Raw genomic sequence first — 22260 nt, 5'->3', positions numbered from 1 at the left:
TATAAATGAAGTCACAGTCCCATGTCATGGTGCCCCTCACCTCCAGAGCCTCCAGTTTCCTCAAGGAGATGATGCAACACCAAGGGTTCTCAAAGTGTGTTCCCCAGAACAGCAGCATCAGCATCATTTCTTAGAAACACAGATCCTCAGTCCACTGCAGACATACTGACTCAGGAGCTCTGAGGATGGGGTAAGCGTCTGTGCTTCCAAAAGCTCTCCGAGTGATTCTGAAGCACATGAGCACATGAGCAACGTGGCACTCAATCTACTGCCTGGCCTTTCTCCTCTCCCACCTGTAGATCCAAGTAGGAATTGCTTGTCCATTGAGAATAAAAGAAGAAACTGGACTTTTTTCAAAATAGTCAAAAACGAAATAACCCAAGGTCCATCGGTAGGTAAATGCATAAATATCTTTTGGTATACTTGGTATATAAGTAGTTTTTATAGCTGATTAATATTTCATTGGCATGAGTATTAAAATATTAATCAGTTATAAAAACTACTTACATAGGTTTCTCATTCTACAGAGTGAAATAAACCAAACAAAGAAATTTCATTTCTATGAAACACTGAAATGGGCAAAACTAGCCTACAATGACAGAGCAGATCAGTGACTGCCAGGGGATGGAATTTACTGCAAAGGGGCAGAGGGAACTTTTAGGGATGATGGAAACAGTCCATATCTTGACTGTGGTGGTGGTCATAGGGGTGGTTCATTTGTCAGGACTCACAAAACTATATTCTTAAAATGAGTGTGCTTTATTGTAATGAGTGTATCTCAATAAAATTGATTTTGACAGGGAAAGAAACTGGACAAAAGTGACTCTTCTTCTTAGTTGTCTCTTTCTCTTTGGTCTGCCTGCCCAAAAAAAGGCTGGGGATCACTGGGCTCTGTTGGTCTTCAGGTCAGTGGTCTAGGCCCACCATCTGGGGAAAGGTCTCTGGACAGCCATCTCTGTCCCAGCAGTTATGGCTGACCATCAAAACCACAATCTCCAAACCTGTCTTAGAAATGAAGAAATATTTGATTTCCATCTCTGAATCCCACATCTGTACTTTCAAGTTGACCCTAAAATCAGACCTTTTCGCCCTGATAGCATTTGCCAGAGCTATGTCTGTTCCATCCTTCACCACCAGGAGAATAAGGAACAGCAAACGCTGGTCCTGGCACAGGGAGACAGTCCCTTTCCAACTTCTGTCTCTATTTCTAGGCCTGTGACAAGGCCACTTCTGAGGCCTTAGCTTGTTGGGGTCTCTATTGCAGTAAGTGTATGCTAGACAAACACTCTACCACTGAACTATACCCTCAGCCCTTTCTTCTCTCTCTTATTTTTCTCTCTCAGGCTTTTCACCATCCTTACTCTGTGCTGGCACTTCTCTGATTTTTGCTTTCCTGAGCTTAAACAGCATCCTGTCTTCTAGCTCTCAATCCTCTGTCCAAATGCAGTCTACTTGACATCTCAAAATTAATCTGTTCAAAATTTAAATCTTGAGGGTGTTTGTTTTTGTTTTTTAACTCTATAGCTCTTCTCTCTCTTCTCTTCTCTTCTCTTCTCTTCTCTTCTCTTCTCTTCTCTTCTCTTCTCTTCTCTGTTGTGTCCTAATCCACTCAGGGGGCTATAACAGAGTATCTTAGACTGCTAGAATAATAAAACAACTGAAATCTATTCCTCACAGTCTGGAGACTGGAAATTCAAGATCAAGGCACCAGCAGATCTAGTGTCTGATGAGAGCCTGCTGCCTGGTTCAGAGATGGCTTCTATTTGCTGTGTCCTCAAACCTTGGAAGGGGGCAATAGAGGTCTCTAGAGTCCTTATATTTGATTCCTCCAAAGACCTCACCATCACAGGGTGAATAGGATTTAACATATGAATTAGTGGGGTGGTCAGAAAACATATGCTCTGTAGCAATGCCAGATTGCAGTGAATGGCACCATGTTGGTTCAGGGCAAAACCCCAGGAGACACTGTCACAAGTTCCCTAAACCCAACAAATCCATGGTCCATTCTAAAGGTCTATTTCCAAAATCTATGTTGAACAGACCCAAATCCTTTATCTCCAGTCTCCCGGCTGCACTGCCTGCTTCCCCATTGCTCTCTGTGATACTCCACAGGATAAATCAGAGTTGGCAAACATTTTCTTTAAAAATCCAGATAGTAAATAACTTAGGCTTTGCAAGCCATCCAGTCTCTGTTGCACCCACTCAACTCTTGTTTTGGAGTGAAAACAGCCATAGACAATACTTGAATGAATGAGTGTAGCTATGTTCCAGTAAAACTTTATTTGCAATAACAGGAGGCTGGCCAGAATCAGCCCAGGGGCCATAGTTTGCTCTGTTCTCTACAACAGAGAGATTCCTGCCTCAAATACTTCATAGGTTTTCCACTTGACTTATGAGAAAATCCAAATTTCAGACCTCAGCCCTCTCCCTCCCTTCTCCGTTCCCACTCTGCCACACTGCCCTTTCTTTACACATACTAAGTCCCTTCCCACCCCAGAAGCTTTGCACTTGCTTTTTCCTCTGCCTAGAGGTTCTTTCTCTGGGTCTCGGCATGGTTCAGTTCTCCTTCTCTAGGTGCCTCCTCTTACCCTGTCTTTAAGTAGACCCTCTCCTCTGTTACTCTCTCACCAAACACAGCCCACTATTTGTTCCCCTATCGCTCCTATCACAGTCTGAAATCCACTTGTGGATTTAGTCATTTCTTTCTCAATGTCTGCATTTCCAACTAGAGCTCTGGGAAGGCAGGGCTTAGGTCCTGTTTTCACTACACATCCCTCAGGCCTACAATAAAATACCTAGAATTTACGTATTTTCTTTCTCATTCAAGGATAGTTATCGTGTGCCTGATATGTGACAGACTCCATTTTAGGCTCATGGTTTACCCTTAATAAATATAGGTTGAGTGGATAAAGGCAAATGAGTGATTACTACCATTCCCAAATTCTTTCTGCAAGTTTCACCATGTGATCATTTTTCCATATACTCTAGCATTTTTAAAGCAATTCTTTCCATTGCACATCTCCTTTTAATGTGCAGAGGGCTCCTATGTTCATAGTTGAGATACTACTCCATCTAACTACTGGAGACTCTTTTTGAGGATGCATGACAATTTTTGCAGGGTGGGAGTTTTACATTTCCATCTTGCCTCATGCAGCCCCTGGAAGCCACATTGAAATGCTCATTTAGCCACATGAGGACTAAAAAGCCTCTGGGTGCTTAGGGACTGGTTCTCAGCTAACCCAGGAACATTTTACCTTGCAAATATTTAATATTCTCCTTTGTTCCTTTTACCAGACTGTGGGGGTCAGAGCCTCGGGTAATACTTTGAGTTCAGTGGTTGTTAATAATTGAGGTTGACAAACCAACCTCCTGAGACCATCAGGGCAAATGACATGTCTTTCCCTTAGCACCATCTCCCATTTGGTTGTTCTGCTAAGTGCCTTCTCCTTTAGCCTGTTTTCCTCTGCCTTCTCTGGCAAAATAATAATAATAATAATAATCAAATAATAAATCTAGTCCTCTAAAAAGAAAAGATATGATTTTATATAATGCTCCTGGATAGTATACAAGAAAACAGGCATGCAGCAGCTTTTCACAAAAAAACACTGTAATTAAATCCATGTTCCCAATAAGACACTGCTGCATTGAGTGGAAAAACAAGGATATCAGAATCAACAGCAAAAATAAAAAGCAGCAGGAAGGGCATCTTGATGGATTCAACTGACAACTGATTAGTAGGGGAGGAATAGGGAGACTGTGGAGGGTCCTCACAAGTGGGGAGATTGCTTCCTTCTCTTAATTTCACCCCAAACTCCCAAGATTCCTTCCTTCTCTTAATTTCACCCCAAACTCCCAAGATGCCAGCTCTGGTAACTTAGAACCCTGAAGAAAGTGGAAGAAAATGGAAGCCCCGATCAATTTGCAGTAAACCCTAGAAACTTTGACCTGCAAAGAAAAGACCACACATCTCCAGTGCTGTGGGAAAATGCCAGTGCATTGAAGGATGCTGCCAAGGCCTTCTGGTCTCTTTCTCCTACTGAGTCCAGAAAGGTAGAATAAGGAAAGAGCATTTTATAAATCTTCATGCAATTTTATATTCCCAGGGTAAAAGCCAAAATGAAATGCCAAGTGTAAATATGACCTAAGGACTAGATGTTTGTGTCCTTCACACCTCAATTCATATATTGAAACCCCAAGCCCCAATATGACTGTATTTGCATTTAAGTCCTTTATGGGGTAACTGAACTCAAATGAGGTCATAAGAGTGGGACCCTGATAATTGGATTAGTGTTCTTATAAAAAGAGATTAGTGTTCTTATAAAAAGAGATAGCATGAGCATTCCCCCATCCCACACCTCCTTCTGCCATGTGAGGACACAAAGAAAAGAAATCCATCTGCAAATCAGGAGGAGAGCCCTTACCAGGAAGTGGATTGACTGGCATCTTCATCTGGGACTTCTAACCTCCAGAACCGTGAGAAAATAAATTTCTGCTATTTAAGCCACCCAGTCTGTGGTATTTTATTATGGCAACCCAAGACGACTAAGGCATAATCCTTTGCAAATCCTTTATGTTCTTTCACATTCTCTCCTCCAAATGTAAGCAATCCTTGAAATGTTTGCCTACTTTATATGTGTTTTCAGCATTTAATCCTCTTTTTAGCTAGGTATTGCTGTATTAAAGTGAGAAGAAGAAGAAGAAAACAACCAAGTTGCCTGTAGTGCTTGTTGAATGTCATGCACCATACAAGGCAATGCATCTATCATTGCCATTCAATATTCTTATCAATCCTGTGAGGAAACACCACTTTTCTTTCCAAAGATCACACAGCTGTGGGAGAGATCTAGCATATGAATTCAAATATGTTTGGCTCCAAAATATAAGCATTTTCTCCCTTTATATTATTTATCCTTAAATCTAACATATCCTTAAATCTAAACTACAAAAAAAGGCAAGTCTGATATCAAAACTAGGAGGACTTGTGAGACTTGTGAGTCTGTCTAGTTGTGAAAGAGTAATATTTAAAATATTGAAAGACTAATATTTAAAATATTGAAAAGAAAGCCTGTTGTTTTTAGAGATCAGTAGACCCTCAGTTCAAAGGCTATAAAAAGGAAAGACACAGCCATCTCTGGGTACCTGGATTTGGAGCTTCCTTAGTTTGGAACTACCTAGACCTGGACCCACACTAATGTAAGAACAGAGACCCACATTTTTCTCTTCTTACATTTTAACATACAGAGCACAATACGAGGACTGTCAGTTTTGGAAAATCACCTCAGTCCTAATGGTTGTGAAGCAGCCATATGTTCCAGCAGGCTGAGCCAAAACTTTCTCAGTTTTCCCCAAACCTGCAAGTTGCCTCATAGAGTTTCTTACACTTGATAAGACATGTTAGAGGTTGTCAGGGGTGTGTCATGATTACTTTCCATCAAGATGAGAAGGACACAATGAGAATATGAAAGTCATGACTTGGGGGAGACCAGCTCTGCTCAGGGAAGATGCTTATGGACAGACAAGGACTTTGAGATCTCCAGTTCCCTACTCTTCTCAGCCAAGCAGAGTCTCGCCTCTATTTTATACAGGAAAAAATAGAGAAAGAAGAGAGGGCTTATTTGGATATCTGGATTTGCTCCTCTGTATCTAGTGCTCCGTGAAAGAATTAATCCTTCTGTCAGCTACATCACTGAGTCCATGGCTAATCCAGTGTTCCAGGAGGACTGGAAGAATAGAAACAATAATCTCTGGAAGTGGAGACTTAGGTGCCTTCATGCTCAATCACTCAGGGTCTGGGACCCAGCACTGTGGTAGTCCATAGACCATGATCACCAAGACAGATGTCATGGTGGACTGAAGTGCCACTCCAAACAAGGAGGCATTCTGAAATACTGGGGGTTAGGACTTCAACATGTGAACTTGGAGTGAGGGGCAGAGGACACAGTTCAAGCCCAAGCCCATGGGTAAATGGGTAAAATGCCAATCCCTCCTGTAGCTTCCACATATGCCAGCTGGATGAGGGTTGCTAAGGGAACAGGATAAAGGTCACTGCCCTTGAGGAACTGCAACTTGTGCCTAGACGCATCTTAGGTAAAGGTGGTATCAAGTTCACACTGTCTCAGGTCTGGGACCCGAGACTCCCTAAGTCATCCAAGTGATGGTAAATCCTACGCCAGGACAAAGCTAGAGTCTCACCTGAAGACCCAGGAGGATAATGGACAGATTGAGGAAGGAGTCAAGGCACTTAGAATGCTTAGGTTCTTAACAGTGCTTAGAGTTTTCTGCAAGTCTTGTTTCCAACTATATCTTCGTTCTCTAAGCTGTTTTGATGATCTAAGTCTGAATTGATTACTGGGCGGGACGCATTGGCATTTCTCACCCATAGTGCCTTCTGGGAGTGAGCATTCAGGACTTCCAGAAAACAAAACAAAACAGAACTGCACTCTAGGGAGTGTTTGGCTCAGATACGGTAATGGATAGAGCAAGGGGAAGTTTCCTTGGCGTGGCAAAAAGGAAAAAGAAGAAAAACCCAAGAATTAGTGGTGACAGAGTGATAAACAGGACAAGCAGGAGGAGCTACCATGAAGCAGCTACAAGGAAAACCACGTCAAATTGGGCAGCCCGTCTCTCCCTGCCCAAGCAGGAGCATCAGTAAAAACCCGGCCAGGCTTCCTCCAACTTTTAAGTCTGTGCTCCCGTTGGGCACATTCCATCTTCTTAGAGGGGTCACTCTTAGTAAGCCCCCACCAGCTGGTCTTCACAGCTTTAAGCCACGGTTCCCTTGCTGTATCATCTCATTGATGGGAAAATTAAAAGAAATATTGATTTCTATCATTTTATTTTAAAAAGTGGGTTGATAAATAGCCAACTGTTAAATATTTATTCACGATTCTGTGATGTACAAGTGCTCTTGTCACCCAGTACGGGATGAGAGAAGCATTCACTCAACAAATATTGAGTGCCCGTTATCGTAGGCACTGGGAATGCAGGGTGACCAAGATGCGGCCCAGGTCTGAGGGACATAAAAACCAGGAATGGAGGGATACAAAGGCAGCAGCCACAGCACAGATGGCAGCTGCTACCAGAGACATATGTACAGGGCACCCAGAAGGGGAAGGCAGTCAGGGCTGGAGGGTTGGGGAAGGGGTCCTGGAGGTGATGCTGAGACTCCAGCGGCATGCAGGAGATTATGGTAAACCGACTTTTCCTCTAAAAGGCAAGGTCACAAATATTTTTGACTTGGCAGGTGTTTTGTCTCTCTCGCAACTATTCAACTGTGCCTTGCAGCGCACACAGTGCACCACAGACAATATCTAAACACATCAATATGACTGCTTGACTACATGTTATTTATGGACACCTAAAACCTGTATCTCATTTCACTGCTATGTGTCACCAAGTAGTAGTCTTATGATGATTTTTCTTAACATTTCAAAATGTGAAAACCATTCTTAGCTTGTAGGCCATTCCAAAGCACAAAGTAGGCCCTACTGGGCCTGTGGTCTGCTCACCCCAATCTAGATGAAGAAGTAGGCAAGGCACCACCTGCAGGGGAAACAGTATCTGGGAAAGCACACAGACACAGGCAGAAAAGCCAAGCAAATATAAAAGATGGTCATTTACAGGATAAAATCGTGATTTCCATGCAACCATAAAACAAACACATGCCAGTGATTTTAATTCATTAATTGAGGAGAGAATTTTAAGAATTTTATAACCAGTTCAAAGAGAATATTTTTAAAACATATATATATATGTGCCATCAGAAAGGCTGAAAACTATTGACTGATATCTACATGGCGATAATCAATTGTATCTCTACAGGATCCAATTTACATCTCCATGAAGAATCATTTTCATTATTGTCAATATTCTAAGACTTTTAGAATTGTAAAATAGCTCAAAGTCAATGAAAGACATACATAAACAGGATGGATGTGCCACATAGGATACCCAGACACCTCTCTGCCCATTTCAAAGATGTTAAGCATTTTTCTACCACAGTTCCTTGTGATCAAAAGGAGAGGGTCAGTTCACTACTATGGTAAGCCCCAACAATCTGGCCTTTTCTACCTCTTCTTCCCCCGCTTCCTTGCCATGCTAGTACATCTCAGGGCAATTAAAGAAACATTGATAGCCATGTGGATATCAGGAAAGGGCGAGTTACTTGACTTCTTTGTGCTTCAGGTTCCTCATCTCTAAATGAGAATAATTCAGTATCTACTACACAAGATTGATGTGGGGGGAAAAAAAAAATCAATCAGTAAGCCTCATACTCCTACAAAACATTTCCCTGGATTCACTGAAAACTTCAAGTGGTCCAGAATGATCTGTACCCCAAAGCCACCACACCAAAGAATAAAATAAAAGAAACATGGCCATCCACATGGGCTGTTAAAGCAGGGAGATGAAGGGTGGCTGGGTACGGGGGTAGATCTTTAGCTGAGTTACTTAGCTCTCTAGATTTTGGTTTCCTTATCTTGGGAACAAAGGGTTAAAATTGTATCTCTCTAGTCCTTACTGGGTGTCGCATTCTATACAAATTACCAATTTTTGCATAGAAACTAAACGGGTTTTACTCAGATATCAACATTCTTAAAATTCAGTACATTTTAGTAGTTTTCTATACATGTTGAAATGTATTTTTAAATTCTTATAAAAAGTACAAAAACAAGTTGGTGGACTTGAGTCCCCTGCAGTCTCTTAAATGACCTGCCAGCTTCATCTGCCTCAGTCTCTCTCTCTCTAACTAGGGCACCTCAAGGGAGATTCTGAGGTGAGCCACCTAGGGTAACTTTGGGATGCAAGCCACTGCAGGCTCCATGGGTCTTCCTATCTTCCTTTGTTAGAGAAGAAATTGGGAAGGTACTAAGAGAAAACAGGGCAAATCCATTGGGGTTCTCTCCAGTTGCTTGTGGTCTCTCTAAGGTAGCAGAAAGCATCAGGTCCATCAGAAAGGGTTTGCCACTTCCTCACTGCCTGAGGACTTTTCAGGCAACCCACACCCATCTGTCCTCAGCTTTGGCAGCTGGTGTCATCTTCATTAAGCACAGGGATCTTCACTCAGGCTCACAAATCCTATTAAAGCCTGACTAGCTGTTTCAAGGCTTCTGGGAGTGAGTAATCCTCCACACATCCTGTAAGGACTTGCAAGGCCCAGTTCTGGAGTCTGGGCAAGCCTTGTTAGGTGCAGCATCCCCAACCCAGATAGGTGGCCCTCAGGGCAGAAGACAAGCCAGGTCACAGGCAGAGCAGAGTCGTCAGCAGCTCTGGTGGAAATAAGACTGCTTTCAGAAGAAATTCCTTGTCCTAAGGAAGAGATGAAACGTTCTCTCACTTCACTGTAGTTGAACTGAAGGCACTGAATCGCATGTTTGCAGCAAACGACGTCTGATAGGTAAATTGTACCTGACGGACGTAGCCAGTTTTGAAAGTTCTAGGAACCGAGATTCCACACTGCTGAGTTTGAGTCTTGCTCCTGCTCTTCAGCCTGTCCTCTACTTCTGAGAGGAGAGAGAGCAAGAAAGAACAAGAGAGTGAGAGAGGAGAGATCTAGAAAGATTCTATAAGATTGTAGACTTTCAGATGATTTTTTGGTTTCTTCATATGTCTTTGCATCATCTGGGTTTGGTAAATGAGCACATGTGATTGTTCAGAAAATGCAATAAAGCCATTTTCTTTTTAACAAAGAGAAGTGAAAGATGCCAAGACTTTAAGATGACCTAAGCTGAGAAACCACTTCTTCATTCACTGATAGAATGACCTTTCTGTTCAGTGACCAAATTCTTTTTCTTAAAACTATCTCCTGACTTGCAGCACACCATACCTAACCCTAATCCGAATAGGTAAATAGTTAAGCCTTTCTGAAATGGAGGTAGATATCCCAAGACATGGCATCGGTTTACAGGAAAATAGCCTGCAGGACCTATTCGTGATTATTTGAATGCAACTTCTGAAATTTAAATCCCATTGTCACTCGATTTTCATTACAAAATTGGAGATAGACTTATAGGAGGGAAAAACCTCAAGATATGATAAAGTCACTCAAGAATGCAGTAAGACTTAAACTTATATATTTCAGAACGAATAAAAACAGTTTGTGGAACTGCAATGTTTGAAATAAGATTAAAACATAAATATTCAGTGCCTACATTTTTATGCTTTGCACAATAAAAGTCCAAAGGAAAAATCATTGTATTGGACTACTCAATAGATCAAACCCATCAATCAAACAAACTGCAAAGTTCCTCAATTTCACTCAAACTCTTGCTGAAATTTCTACCTAAAAATGAAATATTGACCTTTGACCTCCTAATGCCTGGTGCTTTGTGGAATTTTTAGTTTGTCTAAAAAAACTGAAACACCGTAGTTTGGCAAATACTGACTGCAAGCTTTCCCTGTACTTAATCTTGAAATGGAAAAGTCATGACTCAGGATTTACTTTCTTGGATGTCAGATGTGAGCAGATTGGCTTGACCTGCGGGGAATGCAATAACATTGGTATCAATTTAAAATTTAGCAATAAATAAAACAGCACAAATTATCAGGGGAAAAGCACTGACAACACCTCTGAAAACTCTTCAAAATGTAAAACATAAGCGTTTGGGGAAAGCTTGTCCAATGTATTCCCTGATGTGTAAATATTGTGTAAAAATGAATATCTCATTTTGGCTCAGTTCATAATCGTTATTCTTCCAAGAGGTGTTCTCCATGAATTTCTAGGAATCCCAAATACATCTTTTTCAACCTACCAATAAAATGACCCACTGAAACTGCACAGGTTTTAAAAGAATACTTTAGCATCCAGGCAGGTTAGGACAATTTAAGACTCTGCCTTAACTTCACTCTTATACCATAAACCTTGTTTATAGGAGAATGGAATTCCAAACTCCTTGGGTTTCCAAACCACTTAGACCTGCAATTCCAACAATGGTTGTGTTTTCAGAATCACAAGATAAACAAAATGTGTGCGACTTTTAAGGTGATCCTGAGTCAGTTAGAATTGGACCAAGACTTGAGAACCCAGACAGGAGTACCTCACCTGGCCCTACTGGAAGTGGATTGGGGCAGGAGTGAGGGTGAGGTCTCCCATAACTCAGAAACAAGTCCCTCTAATTCAGCACATTCATAGTTGGAAAGTACCAAGTTGTTTAAAAATTACCACTGAAACATGAGCCCGGAAAAAAAAAAATAGAATAAAATATCTCTGCATTATCCCTGGCATTAAAAATGGTTTTAGAGAAAACAAGAACACTTGCCATAAAAATTCAGTTCTATTGCCCTCTGCATACAGGGTGTGCAGTCAAAACCCAAGGCGAGTAACTTCACGAATCACCTTTTTTGGCAGGTTTTGGAATACCTATCATGTTCTTCCCTACCCTTAGGTGCCTCGGGGAGAACATTTTCTACTTAAATTGACTCTCGCTTTCAGGTGTGTCTTTACATGCCCTGTTTGCTGCCTGCAAACCTCTCAACAGAGATTCAAATCCTGGTAAGTCTTGCCTGGTTTCCCTGGCAAGTTGGCATTTTATGGATTAAGTAAGGGTATCAGTAAGTTCTGAATTTTTAGTTATATGGGCAATCAGCATTGAGTAAAAACTATAATATAATATAGCAGAGCATCAATTATAATTTTTACATTTACAGAATAATCAGATGACACACAAGGTTACTGCAGTATAAAACAGCGTCCATGGGAAAACTGATACTTAGTGTATAGGGAAGAGTCGCCAATGATGGAGTCTTTTTATACCTTGAGGGAAGCTCTAAGTGATGTCCGTGGTGTTGAAATGCACAATTTTTTGTTGTGTATTTGGTGAATATTATTGTCAATATGGAGATAACACCTTGTGAAATTTAGAAAAGGTATAAATTCTTTAGAACTTTCCATGCTTTCTTGATATTTTGTTAATACTCTGGATATGACTAAATATTAAACTTTAAGGAAAACTTTAGCATCTGCTATGATTGAAACAAAGGTAAATTTCATAGCTCTTCATTCTGCATTCCTTCCTGTGATGGAATTTAGAGGGAAAATGTTGAAACAGCTAATGATTCCACAAGTAATATGAAAAAAATGTCACACAAATAATGGAAAAAGTTAAACAGAAGATTTCTATGAGAACTCTAGCTTATTTGTGCTAGAAAATGTTTTAAGGCTAATGTATTTATTATAATCAGGCCCTATGTTATATATTACGGTATCATTTGCAGAAGAACTGAGGAGTGGTAGAAGCAGGGGTGGGGTGTGCTTTTCCCATGGAGAAGCCTTTTTCGAATACTACTTTCACCTGTAAACTTAGGGCTCTGCAGTGGGGTATTACCTGTCTTTATCCGCTTCATCCAAACTGTCTCCAAAAAGCATAGGAAACTCTTCAGTAAGGTGTTGGACAGGATGCAGTCTTCAAGAAAGAACTGTTAAGGCAAAGTTAGTGGAAAGTAAGTTAAGTTAATTAGCAATGACAGGAAGTTAATTATTGTCAGCTTAATATATTTTGCTGTTTTTTGCAGTACTTAATAGGTTTTCAGATCCACATCACCTAGCAGCATTCATTAAATGATTACCCAAATGCATTCAGTGCCTTTGGTAATACATTTACACATTTTTTTCATCCAAAGGCATAACATTATTTATTAATGCCAATCACTTTTGCATATATTATTCAAACTCACCAACAAATTGAGCAAGAAAAAAAAAAAGTCAGGTAACCCCTATGAGGCTTCACAAATGTCAGCTCAGGTAAACCAACCAGAAAAGCAGCACCAATTAAATGTCTATTTGATGAAGGAAGATATGGTTGACAGACACCACAACTTCTGAAATTGGGCTACACGTGCGGCTGTGGGTTTCATAAAGACTGGGTGGGTGATTTCAGATAAAGAACTGGAAATTATCAAACTTACTATAAAATTTATTTAGTTAGGGGCTTAACTCACCTAAAATGGAAAATAGAAAACTGGCAGAAATACTAGAGGTGACCAATTTTTGGAAATGAAGGATGGGATGATAAATGTCATGATTGGGGACAGTGAAGCCACTTGCAGTGTTTCTCAAGCTCAGTACTCTCGACATTTTGTGTTGGATGATTTTTTACTGTGGGGACAAGAACTGTCCTGTACGTTGTGGGGTGTTTACTTAGCAGAATCTCTGGCCTCTAGCTACTACATGGCAGGAGCATCCACCTTTCCTATACATCCAAATATGTCTGCAGACATTGCCAGCCAGACTCTGCACACCACACACCCCAACACCAGAGGTTGGACCTGCAGTATCTATGATGGACTGAAGCCCCTGCAAGCTGGGCACAGAGATGTACGCCTGTAATCCCAGAGACTTGGGAGGCTGGGGTAGGAAGAGGTCAAGTTCAAGGTCAGCCTGGGCAACTTATTTAGAACCTATCTCAAAATAAAAAATAAAGGACAGGGGTGTAGCTCAGTAGTAGAACACCCCTGGGTTCAGTCCTCAGGACCAAAACCAAAACCAAAACAACAAGAATGCCCCTGCTGCAGAGAGAATTCTCATTAGGTGTTAGCTGCTAACCCTAGGAGCAACAGCATCTCTGATCATTGCAGTGTGGACTTGGAGGTCCTCAGGGAAGTGGTTTCAAATTGAAGTATTCATCAGACTCACCAGGAGATCTGTGAAAGCCCAGAAAGCTGGGCCCCATCCCCAGAGTTTGTGAATCAGGGGATCCTGGACTGGGACCCGATCCTTTGCTTGCATTTCCTAGGCCGTGGTGGTGTTCCTGGCCCAATAGGGTCACCAGCCACTGGGTTTGCCTGGACTGATGAATATTCCTGGAATTGAGGGACTTTCAGTGCTAAAACCAGGAAAGTCCCAGCAAACCCAGATGACTCTGTTGCCTTATTCAGTCCTGTGATCAGATAAGATCACAGGAGTCTGATGAGAATTTGATTTAAGGATTAGAGACAGAGGAATCAAGGATGACTCTCAAGATTTTGGTCTAAGCAAGTTAGTTAGTGGTGGTGCAGCAAACCTCAAACTTTGCTACCCATTGGAATCATCTGGGATGTTTTTAAAAAATACTGACGCCTGAACCTTACCCCCAGGTATTCTGATTTACTTAGTATAGAATGTGACCCCAGGTAGTGGGAGTTTTATAAGCTCCCCAGATGGTCCTAATGTATAACAGAGCTTAGAAACTAGGGGTTATGCCCTTATTTTGCAGTGGAATCCAGGAGGAAGACAGCACATTGGGCAAATTAATGAGTTTTAGGTGTTTGTGAGCCATCAGATGGCTCTCGCCAACCTGGGCTACAAATGAGAATACACTGGGGAGCACTTTAAACACTTTAATCTCTGGGTACCATCCCCAGAGATTCTGATTTCATTAGTTTGGGATGGGCCTGGACATTGGTGGCTTAAAACCTTCCTGGGGAAGCTGGGCATGGTGGCACACGCCTATAATCCCAGGGGCTGGAGGTGAGGCAGAAGGAGTTTCAAACCAGCCTCAGCAAAAGGGAGGTGCTAAGCAACTCAGCGAGATCCTGTCTCTAAATAAAATACAAAATAGGGCTGGGACGTGGCTCAGTGTTCAAGTGTCCCTGAGTTCAATCCCTGGTACCAAAAAAAAACAAAAAAAAAAGCCCTCCTGGGTACATACATTGGAATATTATTCAGACTTAAAAAGGAAGGAAATTCTGAAACATGTTACAAGATGGATGAACCTTGAGGGCATCCTGCTACGTGAAATAAGCCAGTCAGAGAAGGACTGTACTCATACGAGGCTATCACATGAGCAGTGAAGGTCCCACAGAAAGTGGAATGGTAATTGCCAGTAGGGGGGAACCATGAGAACTTGTTCAGTGGATCACGAGGAGTTGCAGTTTTGCAAGATGAAAAGAGTTCAAAAGATTGCTTGCACAACATAAATGAGCTTAACACTATTGAACTGTATACTTAAAAATGGTTAAGATGGTAAATCTTGTGTGTGTTTTTACCAGAATTAAAAATAGGTGAATATTTTTAAAAGAAAGTCATTAAAAAAAATAAACTTCCTGAGTAATTTGAAGGTGGCCTTCAGCCTGTGGTGTTAGGGACCTGTAGTCCCATGAACCCAGGAATTATCAATGAACTCTGTGATTCCATCACTCATCCTCTCTGAGGAGCTGGTGATGGTCCTCAGCCAATTATGAATAAGGGCATGGTATCCATTCTGGTCTCCTTTGGGATAATCTGCCTGCTGCTGCTCCTCTTTGCAGGGCAGGTCATCTTTGAACCTGGCTGACTGATGTTGGGAAGTTCACTTCTTTATACCACAATCTTTATTATTGCTTGAAGATAACACTAAGACAGACAAAAAAAATTCTCAGAAGTTCATTTGCATCACACAAATAGTGATACTAAAATGCTCTACAAAAGACCTTCCCTTGTTCTTTTACTCCTGGAATGGCATTACAATTCCACCTCCTTTCTAAGTTCTGGGAATCCCGCAATCTTCATCCTCCCACCTTCCAAGGAAGGGAGAGTTTAGCCCATGGTATGTAGTTGTCAACAGTCTGGCCATCTGGAACCTGCTCTGCGACAGGAAAGAGAAATGTCATGATGTGGCCTATGCAACACTCAGCCCTCAGCAACCCAGAGCCTGGATCACTTCGAGCCCTCAATCACAGATCATGTCACTGAATTCAGTCTCTTTTATGAAAAAATGTGTTTCCAAAATTTGCTCATATTGCCCATTTTTATAAAAAAAATATATATATAATCACGTTGGCAATCTTTCTGCACTTCTGGACAGAACGGAACATGCAGCAGGAATTCCAGATTCAGGGAAGCATGGGGATGAGGGGTTTCATGTTCTCAACAGTACAGCTGGGTGACCAACCAGCAGCTACATGGCCTGGCTCTGAGGAAAAGGCAACAAGAGGGAACCACCTAGAACAAATGCCCAGACAGCCATCCTAACATAATACAGGGTTGTGTGAGTGCCAGAGGGTTCTTGTCTCATGCACCCAAAGAATGAAGTATTCAGGGGACAGAGGTGAGAATTCAGTAGCAGATTTATTAAAAGCAAGCAAGGAAAGTTCCTACAGTATGGGAGGCGTCCCAAAGAGGGTTTTTATGCTGTTTTGTTGTTGTTGTTGTTGTTGTTTTGGTACTGGGGATTGAACCCAGGGGCTTAACTGCTGAGCCACATTCCCAGCCCTTATTGTTTTTGAGACAGGGTCTCACTAAGATGCTTACAGTTTAAGTTGCTGACGCTGGCCTTGAATTTGCAACCCTCCTTCCTCAGTCTCCAGAGTCACTGGGATTATAAATGTGCACCACCTCTCCCTGCTATACAATTTTGATGGGGAACTAACCTTTTACTGGAGAGTCCCCCTCAATTGTTCTCTTTCTCTGACTCAATTGAAAGTGTACAATTTTAATTTCTTAATCCTATAATGGGATAGTTTATCGTGTTTGTTAACCTGCATTTGTTCTGTACTTGTTCCGTAGAACAAAAGAATTGCTTGGGTTCAAAACAGCTCTTTGGGGTTGACTGATGTTAGGGTAGTCAAGGAAACCTGGGCAACAACAGAACGTATGGGCATTGAAGCATGAGTGGGCCTTGCTGTTAAGTAGCCCAAAAGCAACAAAAACCAAGCTTTAGCCTAGGCTTTTAATCTGGGGTGGTGGTCCTGCCTCGCTAGGGCCCTGGATTCTCCTACGGGTCATAGCGTTTTGAATAAAGCCATCAGTTTTGCTCTGCAGCCTTTTCTAACAGAGAGCTCATTTGGAGAGGGAGATGGTGCAGGACTGTGTCAGTGAGTCGTTTTCTTATGGCATTGGACTTCAGAAACGATCCCCAGGCTGTGTAAGGCTTGGACCACAGAATAGGAAAAACGCCTAAAATCAGGCATTTCAAAACACCCAAAAAAGACTTCCTTGGAGACTGGCATTTGAGTTTAGGAAGGTGCCTTCAAGGCAATGGAAACAACACCAGAAGAGGGTTCAGAAAGCAGGAGATGGTGTCCAGCAGGAGCCCAGAGAATGTGGATGTGTGGAATTAAGAGTGTGGGACAGATAGTAGAATGAGTCGGACATGACTTTCCTATGTTCATATATGAACATACGGCCATTGTAGCTCCACATCACAAAAACCATAAAAATGGGAAGTTATGCTCCATATATGTATAATATGTCAAAATACATTTTACTGCCATGTATAACTAAAAAGAATAAATTTAAAAAAGAATGTGGGACTGCTGAGGACAAATGTAGACTTCATTAAGAAACACCTCGAAGGACAGAGTGTCAGAGTCTCATCTATAAATGCATGAAAATGTTTTTTCACTCACTGCTATTCAAATAAAAAATTAAAATAATAATGATGAAGTATAACTTTTTTGCTTTTTAAGCTGACAGATCTAAAATTCATAATATTCAGTATTGACAATGGTTTAAGCCAACAGTTATTCCCATAGGCTGTAGAGTATAAATTGGAACGAACTTCCTATATGGCAGTTTGACAGCCACATCAAAATCTTCATACACACATGCATACACGTGTGTACACACTGAATATACATGCACACATATGTGTAGTTTGCATACTTATATATCTGTGTATATATGTCTTCATTTATATATATATATACACTCTATATATACACAAGTATGTCTATTTAAAACAGACGCTCATATTGGCCCATTATTTCCACTCCATCTCAGGGGATACAGATGTGAAATAAAAGTTTAGCAGAAATATTTATAATAGGAAAATATTAGAAACAAAGTATACATCAACCAATGGGAGAATCACTAAATAACTTCTGATTCCTGCATTCAGAGAGCTATTTTAATTATGCAATAATTAAAATTCTAGGGTAGGAGAACAGTTTTACCTTCTTTCTTGGCAATCTTCTGAGGTGTCTTCACACCCATCTGAATCAGGGCTCCCACAACAGCGTTGTGGGGTGGAGAGGGATCTCTCCCGAGGGATACAGGGAACTACAAAGAAGAGGTGCTGGTTTGCTCTGTAGGTGCTCCCAGGTCATCCCGATGCTCTACACTAAACTAAAAACCACTGATTTTAAAATGCAGTTGTTGGTACGGAAAGATGTCCAGGATATATGGAATGAAGCAAGTGGCCACTCTGATACCATTTTTTTGAAAATTATTTATATGCTGGGACAAAATGTAGAAGAACAGGATATCAACTGTTTTTCTCTAGTTGTTGGTACTATATGTAATATTTTCTTCATTTTTGCCTGTTCTCCTACTATAATAAGTATGTAAAATTGTGTAATTTTTAGAAAAATTCTAAATATGAATGAGAAAAATAGGCTAAAATTAAATATTTCATATTATTGTTCATAAACTATTGAATTCTGTAGTTTCCAAAAATGGTAAACATTAATTAATTAATTAATTAATGATAAACATTAATAGTTTAAGCAGCTGGGCATGCTGGCATACGCCTGTGATTCTAGCAATTCTGGAGGCTGACTCAGGAGGATCACAAATTCGAGCCTCCCTCAGCAACTTAGTGAGGTTCTAAGAAACTTAGTGAAACCTATCTCTAAATAAAAATTAAAAAGGGCTGGGGATGTAGCTCAGTGGTTAGCTGACACTGAGTTCAATCTCCAGTACCCTCCCCCAAAATAAATTAATGGCAAATGAATGTCCATTATAAATTTTAAATACTCCTATTTTTTTAGGGAACTGGATGTGGTAGATATTTTGTGTCTCTAAATGGTAAGAACCAATAGACAAATTTGAGGACTTTTAAATAATATGTGATGACAGCAATGATTGATTCTATCAGTGACTGACTTTAACCATTTTTTAACCTAGCATAATTGAATCCAATCGTTTCTTGGCAAAAGAATGCAAATTCGACTGACCCTGTTTTTGCACCTTGGTGAGTAGTAGTTGTCAAAATCCATTTTCTGCTTGTATTGAATTGTCCTAAAATATTTAAAATTGTTTTTAAATATTTGCTAACTTTTTCCATACTGCTATTTTTGCATGGCAATTCTGTTGTACAGTTGGTTCAAACAACTGAAAACTTCCACCCATACATGTTTAGTATCCACATATAGCTGTTTCTGTTGCTCCTTAACAGAAAGCTATCCCATCAGGTAAGTAAGTAAGATACTAAAGAATGTTGAATAGTTCTGTTTTGAACTTAGTACTCTTCCAGTGATGAGGTCTTGTGAAGAACTCACAGGCAAAATTCCCTCTTCTAAATGAGCAGCACGTCTATACTAAAAAGGCCAAATTCTCCATGCTTTTGCTGTCTTTAATAAACAGAATAATTTGCATTAATCATAGATAAAATACGTATTTCCAAAATTACATATTTCCATACATATTTCCAATTAATTACTCCCTTCTTCCCTGACTTTTCTATATCTGTAACAACTCTGCCTTTGGTTACTGAGTAACCAAAGTTGCTTAGAATCTTCTCTTTAAAAAATTTCAAGACAGTCAACTTTCAGAATCAAATCCTGAGGTGATTTCTCAGCTAGATTTCCTGGTGCTGGAGGATCAGTTGCAGATGATGAGCATTTACTTCCCCTGCTGAGAATTCCCTGCCTTGGAGAGGGGAGACACAGGCCAGTGGAAGCAGGGACTCCAGCACCACCCGGGGTCCTTGGTTGATATCCACAGTCCAGGACTGTGAGGCTTAGAGCTCGCCTCAGCTGACTGTGTCTTCTACACCTGCCTCGGAAGACATCCTCTTTGGAACTAAACTAGTATTAAGAATCAGACTAGACTACTGAAGATCACTCTTATCTTCCCCAGGCCTCTGTGTAGGATCCCTTAATCACTCCAAGGTAAATGAGGGACCCCTCCTCTTTCTAGGGAGTGGGGGGAATATCTTCAAAACTAAATTAGCTTTGGCAGAAAAGGCCTTACCAAAATGGATTCTGGATTCCTAAACCTAAGCTTGCCCTACTCAAAACAAAATCTCTAGGGTTGCCTAAGACCAAACTCTCAACCAGTTTGCACGCACATCATCAGCGTGAATATTTTCTGGTTGAGAGTTTGACTAAAAGCATTTATGTAAGTCCTGGACCCTATTTAAACACTGTATTTCATTCTGACTGAGGAAGAGAGGAATCATACAAATTGAATTGGCCTTGAGATGTTGGGAATTGGATGCAAAGTGCAAACCTTATCTAACACACATCCCTTATCACCCATAATAACTAAATGTGTGTGGATATCTAAATGTATGTGCTTGCATCCTCTAAAACTCTGCAATGAACTCTAAAATATGTGAAAACATCTCGCATGATTAAGAACATTGTAACAATTTGCAAAATTGTTAACTGGATAAATCATACAATGAGAGTTATTTCTACAAAATGATCCTTTACAGAAAATAGATGCACATTTTCTTTAAACAAGCAGATCACCTAAATTCATTTTTAATAATATCCTTTATTCATGTTTAATGTCATTTTTTGCAGAATGAAATGAATTTCTAAAAACATAAATGTCTTTGTTCTCTTAAGCAACTCCAACCTATTGCTCTGTGATACTTTGACAGTTGAAAATTTGAGCTCAGGAAGGATATCACTGAATCTTCAGCATGAAGTCTTAATTGCTGTGTTTCTAGCCTTTTTTTTATCAAGTGTTTTAGACTAAAAGTTCAGAATTGCATGTATACTATTATGAGAATCATAGTTCAATTTCCCCAAGTCCTGGAATTTTTTTTCTGAAAAGTACACATCTAATCAAAACAAGTTTGGCCAAGTCAGGTTATTAAAGCATGTTAAAGCTTTAAAGCAACAATGCCAATAAAATAATTCAGGATGCAACTTGTCTAAAAGAACAAATCCCTGGAAGGGAAATCTTACTTAATCCACATGTAGCATCAGAAGAAATTTATACCTGAACTTGTTTTTAAAAATCGCTATTAGAGTACAAACTTCTAAATAGTTTTTATGCTAAATCCCAATTCCAGGAAATAAGAGGAGATGTGGATTTGGGTTGTTGGATGAATAAAAGGAAAAATTCACATTAATCAATCTGGGATAATATATTATACCACCAAAAGAGTGTATGATGGAGCTGATTTTACATAATTACCTCAAAGAGAAGAAAACATCGTGCCTTTGATTTAGAATAGCATTCTTTTTTTTATTATTTTTATTGTATACAAATGGGATACATGTTGTTTCTCTATTTGTACATGGAGTCAAGGCATACCATTTGTGTAATCATACGTTTACATAGGGCAATGATGTTTGATTCATTATTTTTTTCCCTTCCCCCCACCCCTCCCACCCCTCCCACCCCTCTTTTCCCTCTATACAGTCCTTCTTTCCTTCATTCTTACCACAGTCCTTATCCCTAACCCTAAACCTAACCCTAACCCTAATGCTAACCCCTCCTACCCCCCATTATATGTCCTCATCCGCTTATCAGCGAGATCATTCGTCCTTTAGTTTTTTGAGATTGACTTATCTCACTTAGCATGATATTCTCCAGTTTCATCCATTTGCCTACAAATGCCATAATTTTATCATTCTTCATTGTGGAGTAATACTCCATTGTATATATATGCCACAGTTTCTTTATCCATTCATCAACTGAAGGGCATCTAGGTTGGTTCCACAATCTGGCTATGGTGAATTGAGCAGCAATGAACATTGATGTGGCTGTATCTCTGTAGTATGCTGATTTTAAGTCCTTTGGGTATAGGCCAAGGAGTGGGATAGCTGGGTCAAATGGTGGTTCCATTCCAAGCTTTCTGAGGAATCTCCATACTGCTTTCCAGAGTGGCCGCACTAATTTGCAACCCCACCAGCAATGTATGAGCGTTCCTTTTTCACCACATCCTCGCCAACACCTATTGTTGCTTGTGTTCTTGATAATCGCCATTCTAATTGGGGTGAGATGAAATCTTAGGGTAGTTTTGATTTGCATTTCCCTTATTACTAGGGATGTTGAACATTTTTTTCATATATCTGTTGATTGCTTGTACATCTTCTTCTGTGAAGTGTCTGTTCATTTCCTTAGCCCATTTGTTGATTGGATTATTTGTATTCTTCGTGTAGAGTTTTTTGAGTTCTTTATAGATTCTGGAAATTAGCGCTCTATCTGAAGTATGGTTGGCAAAGATATTCTCCCACTCTGTAGGCTCTCTCTTCACATTGCTGATAGTTTCCTTTGCTGAGAGAAAGCTTTTTAGTTTGAATCTATCCCAGTTGTTGATTCTTGCTTTTATTTCTTGTGCTATGGGAGTCCTGTTAAGGAAGTCTGATCCTAAGCCAACAAGTTGAACATTTGGACCTACTTTTTCT

The 22260-nt window shown here is 40.4% G+C and overlaps 1 protein-coding gene across 1 annotated transcript in view; it reads left to right on the top strand.

Moving 5' to 3' along the window:
* The first annotated feature begins 11442 nt into the window (after positions 1 to 11442).
* Lamb4 (laminin subunit beta 4) overlaps positions 11443 to 22260 on the top strand; it is a 100712-nt gene continuing 89894 nt past the window's right edge. Inside the window, exons 1-2 of the mRNA XM_047562692.1 lie at positions 11443 to 11488; positions 18797 to 18863. Of these exons, the coding sequence (XP_047418648.1) occupies positions 18830 to 18863 (34 nt within the window). The 5' untranslated portion in view covers positions 11443 to 11488; positions 18797 to 18829. The remainder of the gene's footprint in view (positions 11489 to 18796; positions 18864 to 22260) is intronic.

This window comes from Sciurus carolinensis, chromosome 8, assembly GCF_902686445.1.
Source record: "Sciurus carolinensis chromosome 8, mSciCar1.2, whole genome shotgun sequence".
Taxonomy (NCBI): Eukaryota; Metazoa; Chordata; class Mammalia; order Rodentia; family Sciuridae; genus Sciurus; species Sciurus carolinensis.
Note: the sequence above shows the minus strand (reverse complement) of the source record. Positions and strands in the feature narration are given on the sequence as shown.